This window comes from Pectinophora gossypiella, chromosome 14 (assembly GCF_024362695.1).
Source record: "Pectinophora gossypiella chromosome 14, ilPecGoss1.1, whole genome shotgun sequence".
NCBI classification, from domain to species: Eukaryota; Metazoa; Arthropoda; class Insecta; order Lepidoptera; family Gelechiidae; genus Pectinophora; species Pectinophora gossypiella.
In genome coordinates, this window is record NC_065417.1 from 9443335 (window position 1) to 9464552 (window position 21218).

A 21218-nucleotide genomic window follows, 5' to 3' on the forward strand; every position below is an offset into this window, starting at 1 on the left:
TTTTTTTCCCAAACACAATTAACTACGTACAGACAGACTTATAAATTACGCTTTGTACCCCACAGTATTGATTCATGAATCTTTTTTTTGAAGTCATAAAAATAACGACTGACTATTGTTACTATCGTAAATCGAACAAACCTATTGTGACGTACTGATTATTTTATTTAGTTTTTGTTTACTTAAAAATCATACAGATATAAGTCATGCGGCTCATCATTTTGTCCACGGCAACTGTTTTATTCTTATCCTCGACAATTTCTGAGACCAAATCATTACTACGTCAGCTAACTTCTGTATCGCTTAGTTCGAAGGAACGGACGCCGACTGGCGCTTATTCTCTTGGGTATAGATAGGGATACCCACATAATGTGCAACAGTTCTAGATAGTGCACAGCGAAAGACTTGAAGATTGAGTCTCTGAGCAGTATTTAATAAAACTGTGAGATTCAAAACGCGAGTTTATGTAAGTAATAAACATTTAATTTGACTCGCCATACGAAATGATTCAATATTTCTCTTCTAAATAAACGGTTATACTTACCTTTAAAAATTAAACACGTGCCTATAAAAGTAGGTCTATAAACAATATTTTATTAAATTCTAGTAAAACAAATAGACATTAACCCCGGGTTCATACCGTATCGCCATTCCGAGCCATAAAAATAATCAAATATATTCGTTCCATCTCATTTGGCTGCGTCTTAAACGATTTTTCTCGTCCGTCCTTTATTACCGAAAACATAACTCCTCATTTTGTTTTTTATCCCCTACTCACGCGGGGTATAAACCTACACGGGGGTAGCTGCATATATTTTATGTGTTACGGATTTTCCTTGTACAGACGCTATATCACGAGCTTTGGAACCGATTTTGTATATAGGTAATTGCGAATATTTTTTCCCTTGAATTTTTTGCCTTGTTTGAATACCTCTTTAAACTGATTTTCTGCTAACTAGGTATTCTCTGGCATTTTTATTGATAATGGAAAGCCTATTTTTTATGAGTGCTTTAGGCATGTTAGATACACAATTTACACAAAATACTTTAGACACAAAATACTTTATGTAACAGGTGTCTTCCTTTAACTTATCCCAAGTACAAATAATCTCCGAAGAATTTCTGACGATATTGTACTCGTAGTAAAGTACATTAAAATCCGAGACCCAGATAACGTTACAATAAAGTCGGTTTTCCTTCCCCCTGCTCGCACTCGTATCCCGAACGGAGCGGACAGGAATACATAATAACTATAACACATTGTTTCATTTACGCGAAATGCGTACATAAAGTGTTTTATCAGTGGGAGCCCACATATTGTGAGGGGGAGACTTTTTCCTCGTCTAATGCGGTTAATTTCCTTTTTCCTCTTTATTTATAGTAATCCCTTTATAAGGTGATTACGGAAATGTGTTTTGTGGACGTAAAAGAGCGCAGCGGGGGTCGACACACGTTTTATGAGGCTTAGCCCGGAGAAACATGGCCGGCTGCTTAAATACTACACATGTGATTTAAAGTGCAAGAAAATCTTTTACTTATCTATGTTACATTAAAATCCGATTTGATCTCGATCTGCTTTGACGTCTGTATTCTTATTAGAATGTAAGTAGGTATCAACTTTCTGTTATATTTCAACCGTTGAACCATATTCGCTTGGGGTTGCTGAAAAGCTATAAAAAAAGGGTTGCCTGCCAATCAGATGCTTCATAAAATCATCGTTGTAGTAGTGATAAAATAGATAAATATTATTATGTATGTGATATACACTCGCAAAGGCTTTTTGTACCCGAATAATACAATCAAAACATCGAAATCTCTCGCAATGATTTTAAATAAAATATACTGCTAAGAATAGAGATAATTTACAGCACGAGTCGAATTGTTTAGATTTAAACACCTTATAACTATGTAAACAAGATACAAATCAGGCTGTTCAAGGGTATAAAGTTTACGTGCCTGTTCATAACATGTCCTTGACTGTTGCTACATAATGCATGGTAGCCGGTGACGCTGATTCGACTGCGAATAAAGAAAAGAAAATGTCGAAGGTAGCTGAGGTGGTTCTGCAGACATAATAATTTAAAGGATTTGTAGTCGTTATAAAATAGTCACTTAAGTAAATTGTTCAACAATAGGTATGGTACGGGACCCATGATGGCACTGTTTGGAAGCATAGATAATATATACCACGTGCTTTCCAGGATTTGTGCCCGGTTAATGACAATAGGCTCGCGCCATATTACCCAGCTGGCGAGGCGTGGGTGTGTAGATGTATCCCGAAATTGGGGATACACGCTAATGCTTATGTAATGTTAGGAACGGTTTCTGAAATTATTATATCGAAAAACATAATTTACTTAAATTGTTTTAAGTTTACGTGGTTATTATCATAATTAAAACACATAATAACGGGATCTACCTACTCCACTCCAATCTCATCAGTCATCCCGTGATCATGGCACTTGCAACAGTGTCGAAATATCGGGAGTCTCATATCCCCATTTAAACGCGGTAAGAACCCGTTATTATGTGTTTTAATTATAATTTACTTAAATTGTCGCATTCAGGTAGTAATTTCTTACTGACTAATGTAAACACGATTTCGAAGCATTGGACTACGAACGATTTAAAAAAATAAATAAATTGGTAAATAATACTTTAACCAGGTCAGTAGCCTAACAGGAAGTTTATTGAAAGAACAGAATTAATTAATTATCGAACCGTTCAGGTAATTCGTGTCATATTTTTTATATCAAGGCAACATTTATGCACGATCTGCCCTTGTAATTTCACTTAAAGGTTTATAAATGGAAACCTTTTACGCATCAGTGAAAACCTTATGAACATCAGTTTAACATCTTGATTGTAATTCTATTTATAAACAAAGAGGGAAGATGGTCCGTATTTAAAAACTCATTCCTTGGTATAATTTTGGAAGTGCATACATACACCTCGCCTAAGGCGAGCATATTGCAATCAATCAATCAATAATACTTTATTGCACAACAACATAAACAAAGGACATAAACATACGAATAAAACATAAGCACAATAGGCGGCCTTATTGCTAAACAGCAATTTCTGCCAGGCAACCTAAAAGGCACATATCTTCGAAGTGATGTGATATCAGTTATCTATGATCCAAACAGGAATTCAAACTCATAAAGTCCACGAACTCGTGAAGAGTAGTACATCTGCGTACCCCTTCGGAGACACAAGCGTGATGCAATATTATGGACCCCGATACCGACCCCGCCGGCGTGGTCGACGATTTCCCTCATTCAGCGCTTATCGCTATCGACCCACTAGGGTCGATTAATTCTCTCAAATATTTTTCCTCTCAGACGACGCCCTGAACCGAGGTTCGCGCCCAACTGGGCACCCTCAGGCATGTTGTCTTAAACGTTGTACCGGGTGAGAGCCTTCAGCGCTCCCCATTTATCCGGCCAAGTAGTTAATGCCATCTGCGGCAAATCTACAATAAGTCACGTCAAAAAAAAAAGATGCAATATTATATTATGATAAGTACTTACTTAAATTATGGCAAGAGTGAACAGGCAGTATTTGAGTTTGCCTGCTCCACCTTCGCACTAAAATCTTTTAATAATAACAAACTTAAATCTCTATGCTATGTTAACGATACCTACACCAACAGTGGCCTCGTATTGCTCTCGTAACTTGTGGGTCTACCTATCCCAAAACCGATTACAATACTTACTTACAGTTCATGCATGTATGTAAATACTAAATATTTATAATCCCACCATACCCAATTTATCTTATTCGTATTTTCCACTGCCTTCAGACCGTTACATGATAACCTTGACCTGAATGTTTTGCAATATTCTAAATATTCGTTGTATTTACAATATTTTTTCTTACCCCGACAGTTCGTGCGCATTTAACTTGGAAAACGATTCATCTAATTCACCACGTACAAAATAATGTTCTTGATGACTTCATCTTATGAGATAAACAATTGGGTCCCCGTGCATTCTTGTTGGAAAAACTATCAGGTGTATGTTTTGCTTCAGTGTTTGGAAATATGCTAATCTAATCTTATCTAGCCTACAAGATCCCATTGTTGGGCAAAGACCTCCCCTTCCTCTTTCCATTTTTCACTATCCTGTGCGTATTCCGGCCAGCCCCTCCAGCAAGCGTGGAGGTCGTCACCTTTCGAGGTCTACCACGATGCCTGTACCCGTCATGAGGCACCCAATGCGAATATGCTATTACAATTTTAATTTTAAAATGTCTCCTTTCAGCTGGACTGATAACTTTGCTGTGGCACTCCACCGTCTCGAGAATCTTTCAATTATTCTCAAATACGCGAATTATTCACGATAATTATCTGTGAAAGTACGTGTAAAAATCGTGCTTTCTCTTTATTCTTTCACAAAACATTAACTTTCATTTCTTACCTATACCTAAATACACGTTCTTATTAGAATTATAGAGTGCTTAGACGTACCGGGAAACCCGAAACGAATTAGAAATACCTCATCACAGGAGTGCTCGTCCCCGTCCCTTTGCATATAATTGCATCTTTTCCGAAAAAAATTACTCGCCCCGAGCACTGATTTACGCATACAAGGTGTGCAGTAATAATGCTGCCTCAGAAAAATATAATTCAAACAACAAATACTCCAGTGAAGGAATATATTCCTTAACGAGTAAGGGCAGGATTCATTCTCGCTCGGGAAAAGTAACAATATTTACGAAATGTTGAGTTAGGAGCGAGGGAGGCACTCACCCTCGTTTTTTTCGCGGCATCTTTTCCTTTGCCTATTTAATTTATATAGAAATGTTTGGTTTCATCCGACGCCTTCCGATAACGAGCTACAGGAAACTGGCGTAGTTCTAAAATATTTTAATAAAGGTATAAACCACGTGACCATACCTAAGAAAATTTATTATTTCCGAAGTTGGTTCCTTACATCATTTCTGCAGACAAACTTTTTAAACAGTTTGCAGGTTATTGCTAAATTGTATATTTAGTATAAAAATTTTGTAATGTATTAAATAAAACTCTTATTTACTTAGTCTTTATAGTCTAGTAGTCGATCGTCAGTTGTTAAAAAGAAGTGGTACGAAAATACAATTATAAAAATTTTAAAATACTTTTTGTCTAAGATATGTGAATAGGTCTTCAATGAACTACAACGTTGAAACGTTGTCTTTCCATTTTCTTGTAGGTACTTTTCCAATACAATGCTGTATTTTTATCTATTAAGTACAACTTGTTTCGGACATATTCAACATTTGGAAGTGTGACTAGCGATGGATATACAACTAACTACACCAATTTGGATATATTCATGAGCCTATGTATGTTATGTTATTTACGGAAGTGTATTTTGGCAACGACAATTTCCTTGTTTTATAAAAGTATAAAAAGCAAGAAAGAAAATATTTACAAAACTTCACACTTTGATTACAACGATCCTCGTTTCGTGCGAAAAGAATTCCATCTTTCGTGCGATGACTTTCTTTAGAAATCGTTATTAAAAATATATCCTCTGCTCCCCTCTAAAAGAAAGTTGACTCATAATAAAGGCCCGGCATAATTTTTCCTTTTAAAACTTTTTGATTAGATAAAATAATGGGGAGGCGAGGGGTGGTCGACAAAGGGCGCTCGCGGCGGCCGATATCGACGATTCTGATTGTTGTTTTCTCCGAAGATGTTTACATTGCTTTGGAAAGCTCCGAACAAAAAAAAATTGACTTCAGATCTCCAATTTAACTAAATATTTATAAGAAATCAGAAATGGAAAATCCGCTCTAATTAATCCTGTTTGAAGTTTGAAAATCGATAGGTGCCCTCTTTATGTAAGTACGTTTACAAAGCAGCCCTCTTTATCGATTGAAATTGAAAGAACATCGTATTGAAGCTGACATGTCGTTAGGTCGACGCTTTGTGCCGTTTGCATCACCTATTTGTATTGATTGCTTTCGATATTTACATTCGACAAATGTTCACGCCAACGTAAGTAAATAATCAGCCGGCGAAAAGAGTGTTTGCGATTTCTATTTTGCTTTTGCCAAACAATGTATGATCACAGGAATGTTTAAGTAGGTGGACATGGGGTTTCATATCATGTGCAATGACAATTTTATAAATTTTAATACGAAGCAATTCTAAAGTCAATTCTAACAATGCAAAATATCGAACCTTATGAACAGAAATTACTTATATTGCGTTACTCTACATTGTAAACTGTAACGTTCGTTTACGTAGAGATTTATTAAAAGTTATTCCAAACGGACTGAGCAGCAACAAAGGCCACTGTGACCAGCCCTTTATGTAGTTAATAACATCCGCTGTCTTTTGTAAATTCCACGTCTATACAGTGAAGCTATCAGCAATTTTGGATTGCAAGAGATTTTTTGTCAAAAACCGAGTATAATAACTCCCCAAAATATAAAATGTCATACAAGCCCCGGTTTTAGGGTTGTCCCCCGGTTTTTTTTTTTCAATTTAAACCGTTTGACGAGCCGCGTCGTACGCAGCTCTGGCTGGCTATGGCCTTTCCGATGCCGTACAATGCCTGTTTTCAATAAGATTGGTTACACTACACTAAGCAATGCAATCAATCAAAATTGCATCGCTCGATCGACTCCGACGCACGCTCGCCCTCTACCCACGATCATTTGCACGGGAACATTGTTATTTTAACTATTTATTTTGTGACATTTTATAGTACAGACCCTAATGGAAACTTGCAAAATATCGATTTGGTTTTTTTCTACACAACTTCACCTTATTGAGACCACAACATTATGCAGCTAGAGCTTCGTACAGTTTCTAAGTGTTTTATATTAAAAAAATAACTTGTAACAACCAACAAATTACATTTTTAATTTGATATTTTGAAGTCATGTTCACGTTATCTTCGACGATAATCGTTACAGCTCATGTTTATAGCACGCGTTAGTAATTGTGGAAAAAAATAATGCTTTGTTTCGATGAAAAACGGTAGCAAACGGCGCGTGAAACGTTCGTAAAAACCGACAATTACACGTCGTGTCTATTTTAATGACTACCCTCTTTCATTAAAGATTATTTTTAATGACAGCGCTGTCTTATCATTAATGTGTGTTTCAAGTTAACACCTCGCTGACAGCACATAATTGTCAGTTTTAATAATCCGTGACGCGTGTTGGTTTTTCATTAAAAGAGGTGTTGCCTCGCGTGGAGGTGGAGATCTTTATCGTTGTTTATGGATGGTGTAATTTATGTCTTAGTTAATATAATACTAGTAAGTGTTATCGTTTGTATGAATCCATTATATATTACATCAGGCATTCCAGTCGATTATCGAAAACGCGTCAAATGGAACTAAAAGCAGTGAGAAGTGTTAATAGTTCACATATTTTTGGTCTTATGTGAATGGAACAAAATATTACTGCCATACTTCTTATTGAAGTCTTAGTATTGGATCTATTGGCGAGAACACAATCTTTACCTAGGTATATACTTATGCTGTTGTCATAAAATACGGAATAATACTACGTATAGAACGGCAACTCTCCGCTCCCCACCAGCGGAGCCTGAGCTAGGTTTACCTCACCCCTTCCTCGAACATAGTTTAGACTTGAATCGTATGGTGTCAGACGTCATACACACAGATGCGCGTGAACGATATTGTCAAGGTGTAAAGTCTATGTACGAGTGTTTGGATTTGTTATTATTTGATAACTCATTATTTAAAGTGTTTAAACTTCTATCTAATTAAACATTGCATAGGTACTAGCTGATTTTAACGTTCAGGAAGTTATAATTTAAATCAAACAAACTGTAATTTAAAACACGAATAATAATAAATTGCTGTATCAAAAAACGCTTTGTAATGCTTTAAAGTTCCCCCCTTCGTTACAAATTGTAACGAGTAGAAAAGTAGTACAAATATTTATCATTTCTTCAAAAAATAAAGTGTAAAAGAAACAGTGGGAAGGCCTCATTAATACTAATATAATTGGAAACCTGTAATTTTACCGGCTTCAAACAACAAATTAGTGAATTATAAATGTATAAGAAACGCCCTCACCGTGTTTCGGCCACGTTTCTTCATTTGTCTTTTCTAACCGCTGTCATTCCTTTTTTGACTGTTTTATTCTTTTAATTTTTACGGTAATTACAGTTTACCTGTAGTTGCCAGTATTAATTCGAATAGGTAAAAGAAGTATTTTATTACTTTATTTCCTTTCGATAACAGCATATTGACAACTACGCATTTTGTTCGTTTTTCGAACGGCGTTCATAAAGAAAAACGGGAAACTGACCTGTCCCAAGTTTCCCATGGCTATCCCTCCCCCTTGTTAATTGTTTAGGCTAACGAAGCGTCGGTTAACCCTGGCGCCGACATGCAAATTAACCCTTTCACTGCCAGTTTGCGCAGTTTATACAGCTTTATTGAATTAACTTCGACTTTAGAAAGAAGGGTTGAGGGATGATACTCTGTTTGTAAGAAGATTTTGTACCTTTTAATTAATGACTCCCGACGCAACCCTTAGGGCACGTCATTAACTGAGGTTTGTATAATTATTACAAAAGGATTTAGGGTTGTATGTCAGGGTGTTAATTGAGTCAGTAAACGCTTTATCTTAATATTTGAAAAGGGTTGGGCATCTGTCATAATTATTGCTTTTTTCTTGTAAAGTAGGCAGAAAAAAGTTTTGTTGATTTCTCATTATCTGTTATTTATTATACATAAAAAGGAAAAGTACCTATTTATAGAATATTTTAAGTACCTAAGCTTTTGTGGGAGCCTTCCCGCATCGATCAGGTATACTTATAAGTACATTCACCTTTATGATAAGATAAAGACCGACGCGATTCATTCACCTCATCATTTATGACAAGCAAAAGATGTAGAGTCATTTAGAAATCATCAAATAATGTCTTATGTCAATTCAAAAATCACTACAGCGTAACCCGTATTGTTCGAATTCTCACATGAAATAATGTGGCAACACTAGTTTTTAAGTTTTTAATTCGACCGCAAGATGGCGCGTCTAACACTCTTTACTCACTCATTCAAAAATTTAAAACTATAATATTATAAACTAGCGATCCGCCCCGGATTCGCTCAGGTGCAATGCTGAGGAAAAAATGAAATTATTTACGACATCACATTAAAAACCTCAAAAATAACAGTATTTCTCTACTATTTAATGGATGTTATTATACATATAAATCTTCCTCTTGAATCACTCTATTTATTAAAAAAAATCGCATCAAAATCCGTTGCTTAGTTTAAAAGATTTATTATAGGGATATAGGGACAGAAAAAGCGACTTTGTTTTATACTATGTAGTGATGATACGTACAGTCTAAATTTAAATTTTATGTGCAATTTTATTTCAATTCACTCCAGCTACGCACACGTATAACACACTCTTGACACAATAAATTGTCCGATCAAACTTTACACTCTCGTAACATCGAGTAACTAAAGAAAATCTACGTGGAATTTCCACGATGGGCAATTTCCAACTTCAAACAGTCCCCAGCAAGTTTCCCGACAGGAAGCGCGGAGTGCCGCCCATCTGTGTTAATTGCTTAATCGCTCTGTGGGCGGCATTAATTGGGCTTAGCCGGACGTTAAAGCGACGCTCTTTAAAGGTTAATGCGAGATTTCTGGGAATTAGGTAGGTTCAGATTGTTTTAAATTTGGAAGAAGAATTTTTTGAAATGTTTTTTGTTTGATGTTTTGGTTTATTGACATAACCGTGTTTTTATTTTATGATTGAGAATATAGAATAGATAACTAGATTGATGTTATTGAAAGGTTAAATAATAAGTAGTTCATCAATTGAATACATTCCCTATTTATATTTTTAATTCTTTTTGAACGGATTGGATTAAGTAAGTATATTAAATATAACATGCTTTTTAAAAAAAACTGATTTTGTTATTTTTTTTTTATATTAGGTTAGGTTAGGAACTATATTTCGTAGCCAAGCAATAAAATCCAAATACACTAATCTACAAGAATTATCCAAGACAACCTCTCAGTACCCCAAACCCATCGTCCCCTTAACCAAACTGGCCACTTAGCCCGACAGCGGCCGACAACTTCCGACGCCGACAACTTGAGCCTCGGTAATTACAAGCCGAGATGTTTAATTACGAGAGGAGCCGGAATTAATTACTCGTTTCCAGTTCAAACCGCCTCAGACTGGCTTAAACTGGCTTAAACCGCCTGTCTGGAAGGGTCGGCGTTGCTCTGTGATTGACCTTTGCGCCAACTTTTTTGTGCAAAGCCGTGGGAGCGGAAAACAGTCTTTTGTTTTGTAGGAAAGTTTTGTCGGTGCTGCGGTTTTTAAAACATACTATTTTTTTATAATGATCTGTGTCTTTTAATGATAAGTTAAGTAGTAAACTTGTTGTCTTTTGGGTAAATAATTTAAATAGGTACATGTTTTTTTATCGATTATTTGATGAGAAGTATATATATATAGGCAGGTTTCTCATGACAGTATCACCTGTTGACATGTACATTTATTTTTTATAATGTGAATTATGTAGACCTGTCTCGGATGGCATTCACTCACCGGGCCGGAACATTTCCTTTACTCATGTACCTGAAGATAACCACTTAATTCTTGAAATAGACTAAGTAATTATTGTCCAGGATGCGGTAGACACGCGACGAACACTCGTTGACGGTTCCGGAATCCGCATTGACGCTCATTATCTAATGTCCTTAATAGGAGCACTTGTCTGTAGGTGACCCGGTTTCATTAGACTAGCTAAAACTAACCTCTTTAGTCCTGTCTTCTTGATACTTTAGAAATGCAGCCATAGAATGTGTATAGGTATATATTATAGTTCTTTGTAAAGGTTGCAGTTAACAGTAATGATCTTCTCATATTTTAATATCGAAACCCTTATGGGTAATTTTCGATCTGCGATCTCGGAAATACAAAAGACAGCATAATGTTTCCACCTGAGCTTACACTGCTGAAAAGCGAAGCGGAAAATAATGATATCACCCGAGTCGAGATTAGTAATTTAATATCAATCAGGATCTCGTCAGAAATTACACAGAAGACGAGAGAATTGAATTAAAAGAAGTCGGAAGCTAACAAGTCTCGGTTACAAATTAAACAAGCCGAGTGTCAGCGGCCTGATTTAAGGAGATGAGAAAAATGTAATTACCACGAGACTCCCGCATCCGTCTTTAATTGAGAACTTTTAGCTGGAAGTGCCAACGTCTCCCCCCGCCCGACCCGCGCCCTGTTTGCATTTCCCCCGTAATAGCGCCTCGGCGTCGATTACATTTTTTTAACATTTTTTAATTTCGTTCGAGCTTTTAATTTTCTTCGCGCCCGCCTTTTCTTTTATGCCCCGAGTTTTTTCTTTCCGTTCGTCGGCGATATTTCTCACCGCCATTATACGGGTCGTAATGAGATTTTCTTTCATTATGTTTAATCTCCCGATTAATTCAAATCTTAATCTCCTCTTTTCACGTCGCTTTTTACGACTGAAACGTTACCGTAGCGAAACACGGAGGCGTCGCAATCAACTACGAATTTCGGGCGCGACATTTAAAAATAATTAACTATTGGACGTGACGGTCGGCGTGGGCGCTACAGTGGTGTCGACGGGAGGCGGGCGAGATCGGACGCCGATTAGATCGTCAATAATTTAATTCGCAACAAATTCAAAACGCCGGCCCCCAGATAGGTGCGTCGGGACGTGTCCGGAACGCCAATGGCGACTCTAGAAGTCGGCAAATTGAAAACACCTCCGGCGAAGCTGTAAACACGTCACGTGATTTAGGTTTTAATCAAGTAGGGACGCGCTGCCCCGCCGTAATTGTGACAAATCCTCTGTTTGTCCGAAGGAACTTTTAACTCGGCTCCGGAACAGGGCCTTAACGGCTCTTCGCACGTGCCGGAGAGGGGGACGGTTTTTTGTCGACACATGTGTTCCCCGCCCGCGCCCCGCTTGATTAATTTTTAATATTTTTTCTTCCAGTTCACGTACGCAATTTTCACTTTCCCGCTTACAGGGCGCAGTTTTGTTTCTGTTGAGACAGCGTCACGTCGCGTACGTTCAGTAAGTCTATTAAACGTCTGCCGGAGTGGTTACGTCACTGCGCTGACTACTGCTGACTGTAAACTTATATCCGCGTACTAATGTGTGTCAGGCGCGTCTTAAGCGCTTATTTCGCCCGCGCTACACCTACATAGCTCATTAGCGAATTAGCAAGACTTGCAATTGTAGCACTTAACTGCTGTAATAAACTCAATGAACATGCCAAGGACAGACGCGACGGTTACTTCATACTATTTCACATTGTCTTCAATTAGGTATCTTAATTTAGGATTTCAAGTGCTTAGAGCGTTGTCACTGGTTCGACATGGTGCAATCAAAGATTGAGTTGAATTTGGGGCTGTACATGTCTGATTCATATGTTTTCATAGGTTTGTCGATTCTGCGCGCATTGTTCGCCTGAGTGTGGCAGCAATCTGCCGCAATTATCGCATGGCGCATATCCCGATTAGCGGCGGCGCGTCGACAATTAGGTCGGCGGACACACGCGTTAACCTGCAATGAGGATACGCCTAAACACAACTCATTGTGCCAAACCAACGCTCCATGCTCTTATTAACTACCTCCTTAATGGAAAAAACCTCTAACAAAAATGAATGGTCAGCCACCGCTGCTCCCCTATTTATAAATCACATCCGCACTCTTTGTGAATTCACCTTCGTAACCCTCCCCTGCCAAGTTCAAAGAGTGCGCCGTCCGGGGCAATGTCCAAATTATAAATTCGCATTAGATCGGACGCGCACGGTTCGTTTACCATTTCATTTTGGTTCAATATCGCCACTCTACTTTGTTCCACACACTCCCCGCCCGCCCCTCCTTAAGACGCCGGGAAATATCTGCGTTTTAAGCTATATTTCTTTCATCCCTCATTTTTGCAGTTCGTAGCAATCTGAAATCCAACACGTCCCCCGCAGGGGTCCCCTCCCGCGGGTGGCAACCCCCCATTCTTGTACCCGGATAAAAAAACGATATCTATTTATAAAATGTACGTACGCACGTATGTAGAGCGTGTGGACGCGAGATTAGCGTGTGTGTGAGTGTGTGGCGGCGTGTGTGCGCGCCCGCTCATTTGCAAACCGTCTCCTGAGATAACGTCCTCCAGTCGGTTATCCCGTTCTTATTGCCTCCTTCTTTCCTTGATTGCTGTGTGTGTGGAAAAGTTTGGAGCTCACTCACTGATGGAAATTGATTTTGTCGTTGAAACGAAAAAGTTATAATACGACTTATTCTCGAAGTGTTGGGCCGTTGTTAAAAACTCTCAGGGATCACATAACGTAGGACGTAGCGCGAGGGCAGTGATTCAAAGCTGTTGGCCGGTTCAAAATCATTTTCCCTCATAACGTTGTTTAAAAATTAAAAAGTAATCGTGAGTGAGAGGCGAGCATAGCGGAGGGCGAGGAGGAAACTATTTTAAATAAGTAATCGGGCGTCAGAGAGCGGGAGCGCGGGAGGTACGCTGCTGCTGGCTCTGTGAGCTCACGTATGAACGTAATTATAAAAATTGAAGGCAGCTCGGCCGCTCCTTGGGTCTCCCTCGCTCCCGCGGCGTCGTGCATTTTTTCGTACATATTAAACTCCCCGCCTCCCGTCGCCCGCGCCACTTCACCCCGCGACTCCTCTTTTTAATCGATTTTCCCAACACAAGGGGTGAGTCCTCTGGGGTGAATGTAATTTTTTATGCGTTTTTTTCCGTCGGAGGAGACGGTCGCCGGAGGTGCCATTACGCCACGGCTTGTTGAGAATATTTTAATTATAAGGCATTAGCGCGTTTTATGATAGCACTCCCGCCTGGGTTTATAAACGTTCGAGAGCTGAAGTAATTAAATATTTGACTGCGGCGAGATTTCCGCGGGGAGCGGATGGAGCACTCGCGCGGTAACATGATGGATATAAAATTCGATGAAATTATTGGTTAATGGCCGTTAGAATTGCTTCCAAACTGAAATGGGTTTTCTGCATTTTCTCGTTGGTAAAGGTACCTCAATATGTTTAACGTTCCATGGTTTTTAATGCACTGTAGTATTTTGTTACTTATGTATTTTTTCGTGTGTGTTCAATGGTGGATGTTGCAACTGCTCCCTGATTGATGGAGCCTGTCTTCGTCACTCGACGTCCTCTCGTAGGAGATTATCGTCGTAGATTGCGAGACACTTCATTTGTTAAACTGCATTAGGGCTGTTTGTTTCAATAAGAATCCTGCGGAGTTTCCCTTTATTTCCCGGTTGGTTGGGCGTCTTTGTTACATTGCGTCTGTACATATTTGTCAATTTATTTGGACACAAAAATACAGGCAAGAGAAAAATACAATCCCCAACTCACCAGAACTGAAACAAAACAACCAGTGCGCAAGAAATTATTATATGATAATTACATAGAAAACCCGTGTAGCGTTGAGAACGAGGCGTCAGTAATTAGATTATCGGGTAAGTAAACGTATACAAAGCGGATCATGTATTTACAAGGATAGGTAGTAGGAGGTATGACACCTAGGGTTTCTGAGCTTACATTTCTAAAGCCGGATACCAACATTGCGAGACGTGCGGGGCACATGCATGCAATGTGTGCACCTTCATATTCTTCTTCTATCATGCGGATAGTGAGGTGAATTACCAACCCCATCAACCTTGGTGTCAGGGTTATTACTGAGCCGCCATGGCCCCTGACATGACTCATGTACGTACTTACATCAGTAAGTAATAACCGGGACCAACCGCTTAACGTGCCTTCCGAAGCACGGATCTTTTTACTTTTTGGACAATCATGTGATCAGCCTGTAATGTCCTAACCAAACTAGGGATCTAGGGACCTTCATATTCGTAGCTAGGCTTGTGCTACGCATGTATAAAAAGTAATGTGCAAATATTACGGGGCATCCTTCAGAGGCGACCGGTCATGTAAATATCAACTGCTTGAGACTGGCTAAAGAAAGTGAAAGAAAGTTTAGGGGTTGAAGACAAGGACCTACCTTGTACCTGTCATTAGCTAAAAAAATATCAGTAAAACTCCCCCAAATTAAAACCTTTACATTTGTTACAAAATATTGCAACATAATTACTAACTTAAAGTCATTAAACCCCGAAAGGGTTTGTCCCGACAATATGTACGGTCACGAATACTAATATGTATAGTACACTTTGAAACCATATCACATTAACTTTTTTGACAAATTAAACCGTAAGTCTCATTAAATGTCAAATATTATAATGGGACAGTATTCTAAAGTGGATACATGATATTGCTCATGACTGTGCAACGAACGGGCACGCCCGGCATAGACTGCTTGACTCTACATAAATTGACATAAAATTCCAAAAACCTATCCTAACCTATCAGTACATATAACTTCGAACAGTACGTACTGAGTGCCCAATACCTCAATCACTCAGGGTCCCTATTCTGACCGCTAACGAAATGTCCAGTCGACGTGAGTCCGTTAGTCTAATTGCGACATTGATGGGGTGGTCTCGAGTTTATCCAAACATGTCTCGCCAGTGCATCTACGTCTTCGAACGCTTGTGGAATACGCCCGTCTGATCATTTCCCATTATGGGAAATACCCAATTAATGCTGAGATGTCCTTAAAAGTATCTAGCTTTCAATGTTTCTCTTTTACAAAATTAAGTCTTATATATATTATGATATATGACTGAGATTCATATTACTAAAGAAGTAACTGCTAGTTGGTATTCTTATAATGTCTTGCGACTAGAGTCACAAGCAGATATTAAAGATTTTGAATATTTTTATGCCGCTCTGAATGATGAAGAACAAACAATTCTCTTTACTTTTACGAGCAAACCATTATTAGCATTTATTGTTTGGAATAATTATATTTATTGTCTCTATAAAATAATATTAGTGGACCATTGCCAAAAACTAAAGTACTTTTACACTAGACTATTCCGTATGGAATTGACATAAATTACTTTTCAATACTATTCCTGTCTTCATATACTATGACGCCTATCTTATCTATACCTATGTTTTGGTATCCTGTGTAATCGATATAATGGAGTAAGATTAATTATATTTGACCAATATACATGTAGATACCGCCGTTCGTTCTAAATGCGTGCAAAAGACAAAAATGTCGCATGTAGACAGCGGCACAGATAACCCCGGACACTAGACAGGCGTGCGTAGGTTACAACAAGGTCAGCTTCCCAGCTGGTCGCGTTCTGCTTTAATTACCATCCATCACGGTGACTGACTAGTATCAGTCCATCTCCCCCTTAGTCCACTCCCAATAGGGCGACTGATGTCGCTAATAAACGTCCCCTGACTCGAACAGACCTGATGACAAATGCAGAGCAATTTGATGATACCACTGTCAGATTACTAACTCAGACTATTTACTTGTATATTCTTCGAAACGTGTTTTATGACGAATAGGAAAGGTGAAGTATCTTCTTAAAATATTTGTACTATTTCAGAATTATCGTTTATAACGAGAGAAACATTTTTACTACTCCTCAATAGATGTCTACCTACCTACCATTTACTTCTAAATTTTAATAGATATACCTACTTAGCTATTTACGAGCATACAGTTGCTAAGGAAACTTTGCGGAAATGTTTATTTATAGATCTCATAACGTCATGTCACACGTGTTTACACGTTTACACCACCTACAATCAAAGAGAGAAATAACTAAGATTGCGTTCCGTGACATTCGTGACGTAAGTATTTAAAAAGAAAACGTTTTATTAATTAATAATTATACTGACAAACAATACCTGCGTAAACTTGCTATTCCGTCTTATTGAATCGTACTTATAAGACAACCAAGTCGCTCGTAAGCGCAAAACACTGAAAACACACCCAAATCGAGACAACAAAGACAATAAAAAACCTTGAGTTTGTTAAGAACTGCGAAGAAAGGCCGCATAATGCGTCCTCTATTCCAATAATAGCATCCTTAATGAGATGTAAATGAGCGAAGAAATAGCCGAGTGCGCCGCGTTATAATAACGCGTAACGACCTACAAGTCCGGATTAAGAAGCCTTTTGACTTAAACCTGACCACCGGTCTAAGTTGCTTTGCGCGCTAGCTTCTGTTCCACACCTTAAGGGGAGAAGGTAGAGTCTGAAATTGTAGGTCAGATACAAAATCTGTTGGTGCGATGTGTGGTCGGCTTAGCGGCACAATAGTGGTGCTGTTTGAAACTAATTGGCAGAAAGGGTTGCGAATTAACGTCACATTGGCGCATGGCGTGCGCTTTGTGAGCCGGTTGATAAATAGCGCAGTTTGGGATTTGCAATTATAATAGTGGCGTGATTTCGCGCTTTCAGGAAGGTAGTTCTCTCATGATTTAAAGTGTTTGTATTTTCTTTTATTCTAGATAAATAGCACTGTTGACTATTTCATTATAATCTTCATTGTGTACTGTACTATCAGTAATAAAATGTTCTTTTGAATATATAAAAGTAAAATTTACTATAACGCACTTCGCCGTCTATTTTCCTCTACAAAGAGACGAGTAAAGATTCGGCTATAAACCATTTTCTGCGTGTTCTAAATACTTCGATTCGCCATGTTATATGTATAATACTCATTTAATGCCCCAGACATGGTCGACTTTCGACCGTGTAAGGGGATCATTAGCATGAATGACATTTCAAGTGTATTTGGCTCAAGGCTTGAAGGTTAGACCTCGTTAGGGCACCTATCTACGTCGTATGGAGTACCTAGATTCAATTATAAACTGACTAATGCTACATGTATGTACATAAACTCACGCCCATTATACTGTATAGAAGTCGATATGCAACAAGTCAGAATACAAATCTGTAGCTTGTTTCGGAGTTCCTATCCCTAGGTAGAAACTTGTTGAATTTTGAATAAGATTGTTTATCTAATGCAATGTCTAGTAAACAAAATATGCAACGAAGAAAAAAGTACCTACCTACATAGATCGACGTATTCATGAATATAAAAAGTATGCATCACAAAAAACTTTAATAACTCTTAATAAGTATCTTCAAAACGTTATTGGATTTATTTCAATAAATTTTCATTTCAATTTATAATAATATAAAATAAATAAATAAATAATGGTATAAATAATAGACTTCTTTTTATTTTAAACACGTTGATTGTGTGATTAAGTAGATTATTTTGAAGTTTCTATGAATTTAGCTGTATATACAATTATAATACAACTAAATATAATACAATGGATATGCTAAATAAAGGATACATGGGTCGTAAAAAATGACACACACACACACATTAAACACACTAAATTGAGGTTCATCTACTTACTTGCCGCCAAGTATATTATTTTAGTGTTATATTGCATGCTAAGATGAAAATATATAAGAATAACCACCTCACGACATCATCGAGACATTTATGGTATTATTGCTTTCTGTCATCACATGAAAAAAATATGGCTTATTAAATAAATTGAGATGATATAAATACGAGTGCAAATAAAATGTACTAAGTCACAAGTAAACCAGTCGTCCGCGATACGTAATCTCAGATTTACAATGCTACTTTTTTGCCAATAATGTAAAGTGAGCGAGTTTAATCCGTTCCTACAAGTCAGTACATATCGTCGTTATTTTAAACGGCCTCCGTGGTCCAGTGGTTGAGCGTTGGAGGTCCCGGGTTCGAATCCCGGTGGGCACATATCACAAAAATCACTTTCTGATCCCTAGTTTGGTTAGAACATTACAGGCTGATCACCTGATTGTCCAAAAAGTAAGATAATCTGTGCTTCGGAAGGCACTTTAAGCTGTTGGTCCCAGTTACTACTTACTGACGTAAGTAAGTAGTTGTTACATGAGCCATGTCAGGGGCCTTTGGCAGCTCAATAACAACCCTGACACCAGGATTGATGAGGTTGGGAATTCACCTCACAACCCACACGATAGAAGAAGTCGTTATTTTCGTACGCACCTCGCCTACGTTTTAAAACTCGCCTCGGAACGCATGTATTATGCATTCGTGAATATAATCTGTATAAACCAACCGAATCAATTACAGACTGCGGGGCTTGTTAGAAACGCATCACGCATGTACAATCGCGTCCAGGGCTTATCTGGTGCTAACCTATCCTCAAACAATGGAAGACCAAATTGGGAATTGCCGCGATTGAATCTGATTAGTCCTTTTTGTCCACGTCCTTTACAAGCTGAAAGTCTGATCGTTTGTATTAATGAGCGGTTGGAATGGTATTTTATTAGTAGATTTATACTGAAATCCAGTGTTTTACCTATCAATTTTCTATCACAGTTCCTATAGAACGTCGATATATACAGGGTGTTAGTGACATCTTAACAAATACTAAGGGGGATGTTTCAGAATAAATAGGTATCAAGTGGAATTTTCCGTTCTAAAATTCATATATTTTTGTGTCGTTTTAAATTATTTTCAATTCTATATTACTTGTGCGATGGAAAATTCCACTTGATATCAACTCAGAATTATGGCCTGAAACATTCCTGTATTCTACTACCGCATAAGTTATTTTTAAAGAAAGGAAGTTGTAAAAAACCTATTTTTAAAACGCGCAGAACATTTCAAAGAATAAATAAACATGGCTTTTATCCCTCAATTCTTACGATTGTTGGATCACAGTTGAAAGAAACATGTAAACAACAATCGCAGAAAGGTCAGTTCACGGCTGTGGTCTGACCCTCGACGTAAGTGGATTAACCCCTTTGCAGGCGCGTCGAGTCGACACCTCGACTAGACTCGGTCCCGTACTTTTCACACTTACAGTGTCTAGTTTCAGTTGCAGCATTTAGTTGAATTAAAGGTGCAAGATATCAGTTAGTTTAGAGTTAAGACATTATATCGATTTTAAAGGTTTTCTTCGACAGTAATTAATATGTGCCGTTTCATTGTTTCAGGTGGTAACCCAACCCCGCTCCAGTCACAACCGCAAGGCTTGATCGTGGAGACCGGGAATGGCGCGAGCGTCCTGCAGTTGCCCGCGACTACACTGGAGCAGATCCGCCATATCGCGGCGGACCCGGGCGCGTCCACGCTGCGCCTGCCGCCGCCCGCCACCGAGCCGCCCGCGGGCTCGCGCGAGCTCGACTTCGACCTCTGCTACGTCTGCAAGCACTGCAAGGTGGCCTTCCCATCGCCGGCACCGCTGCAAGCCCACCAGGCGCGCTCCTGCTATGCAGGCCGCGAGGCCGCACGCGGCGTGATCCGCGTGGTGCAGCCGGCGCTCGAGTGTCGCACGTGCCCCGGCGAGCGGTTCCGTGGCGCGGCCGAGTTTCGGCGGCACGCAGACACAGAGACGCACGCGCGCCGTGCCGCGCCGCCGCCGCCCACGCCCGTCAACCCCGAGCCGCTCACGCACGAGATGGAGGACGTCGTCAACCAGATCACGCTGCTGGCGGCACGCGCGGCACAGGAGTCCGCGGCCCCGAAGGACCCCAATGCCAACTTCTGCGCGCCCGCGCCCGGTCCTCGCTTCCCGCCGCCCGGCGAACTGCCGCTCGCCAGCGCCGGACACTAATCCTACACGAAATGTATAGTTACTATACTAGAGCCCCACGCTCTCCCCGTTGTCCGACAACGCAACAGTTCACTATTAGCTCTTAACGCTTCTTTTCGTTAATGAATGTCGCCGCGAAAGCGGCACTTTCCTAGTTATACATTTAAAGCTTGTAGTCGATAAGTATAGGTTAATCGGGAGCCGGCCGTTGTTGTCCGTGTTGTACGCGGCCCGTGCCCGGGCCAGTTCCTGCCGGCCGGCCCCGCCGCCGCGTGCTCTGGGACGCGCGGCGGCCCGCGGCGTCGCGCGGCTCGCCCGCACTTCATATCATACGTTAGACAGGTTTTATTATATACGTTTATCGCTGCGGTCGCGAGGCCGCGCTGCGTCCGCGCACACAACCCTACCATCATCTCCCAGGAAAGCAAGTTCCTATCTTTATGCATATAATATTATCGATATTGATAATTACGATTTAATTGTTTAAAGCTATGTAATACATACATATAATCGTTCTAATTTTAGGCATAGATACGTTCTCGTAAGAAGTTCCTGATGCATCGTAAATGTATGAAGATATATATAGTGATATACGTATATGATTTTTTTAAACATGAAGCGAAGTTAGGTGGTATGTTAGGCAGTAGAGCGGTCGTCGTGTTGGCGCGGGCCGCCCGCCTCGCGCGGTCCC

General features: G+C 39.4%; 1 protein-coding gene across 1 annotated transcript in view; it reads left to right on the forward strand.

Annotated features, from left to right (window-relative positions):
- LOC126372689 (uncharacterized protein K02A2.6-like) overlaps positions 1-20548 on the forward strand; it is a 65926-nt gene extending 45378 nt beyond the window's left edge. Inside the window, exon 2 of the mRNA XM_050018537.1 lies at positions 19929-20548. Coding sequence (XP_049874494.1) covers positions 19929-20548 — 620 coding nt within the window. The remainder of the gene's footprint in view (positions 1-19928) is intronic.
- Positions 20549-21218: the final 670 nt, after the last annotated feature.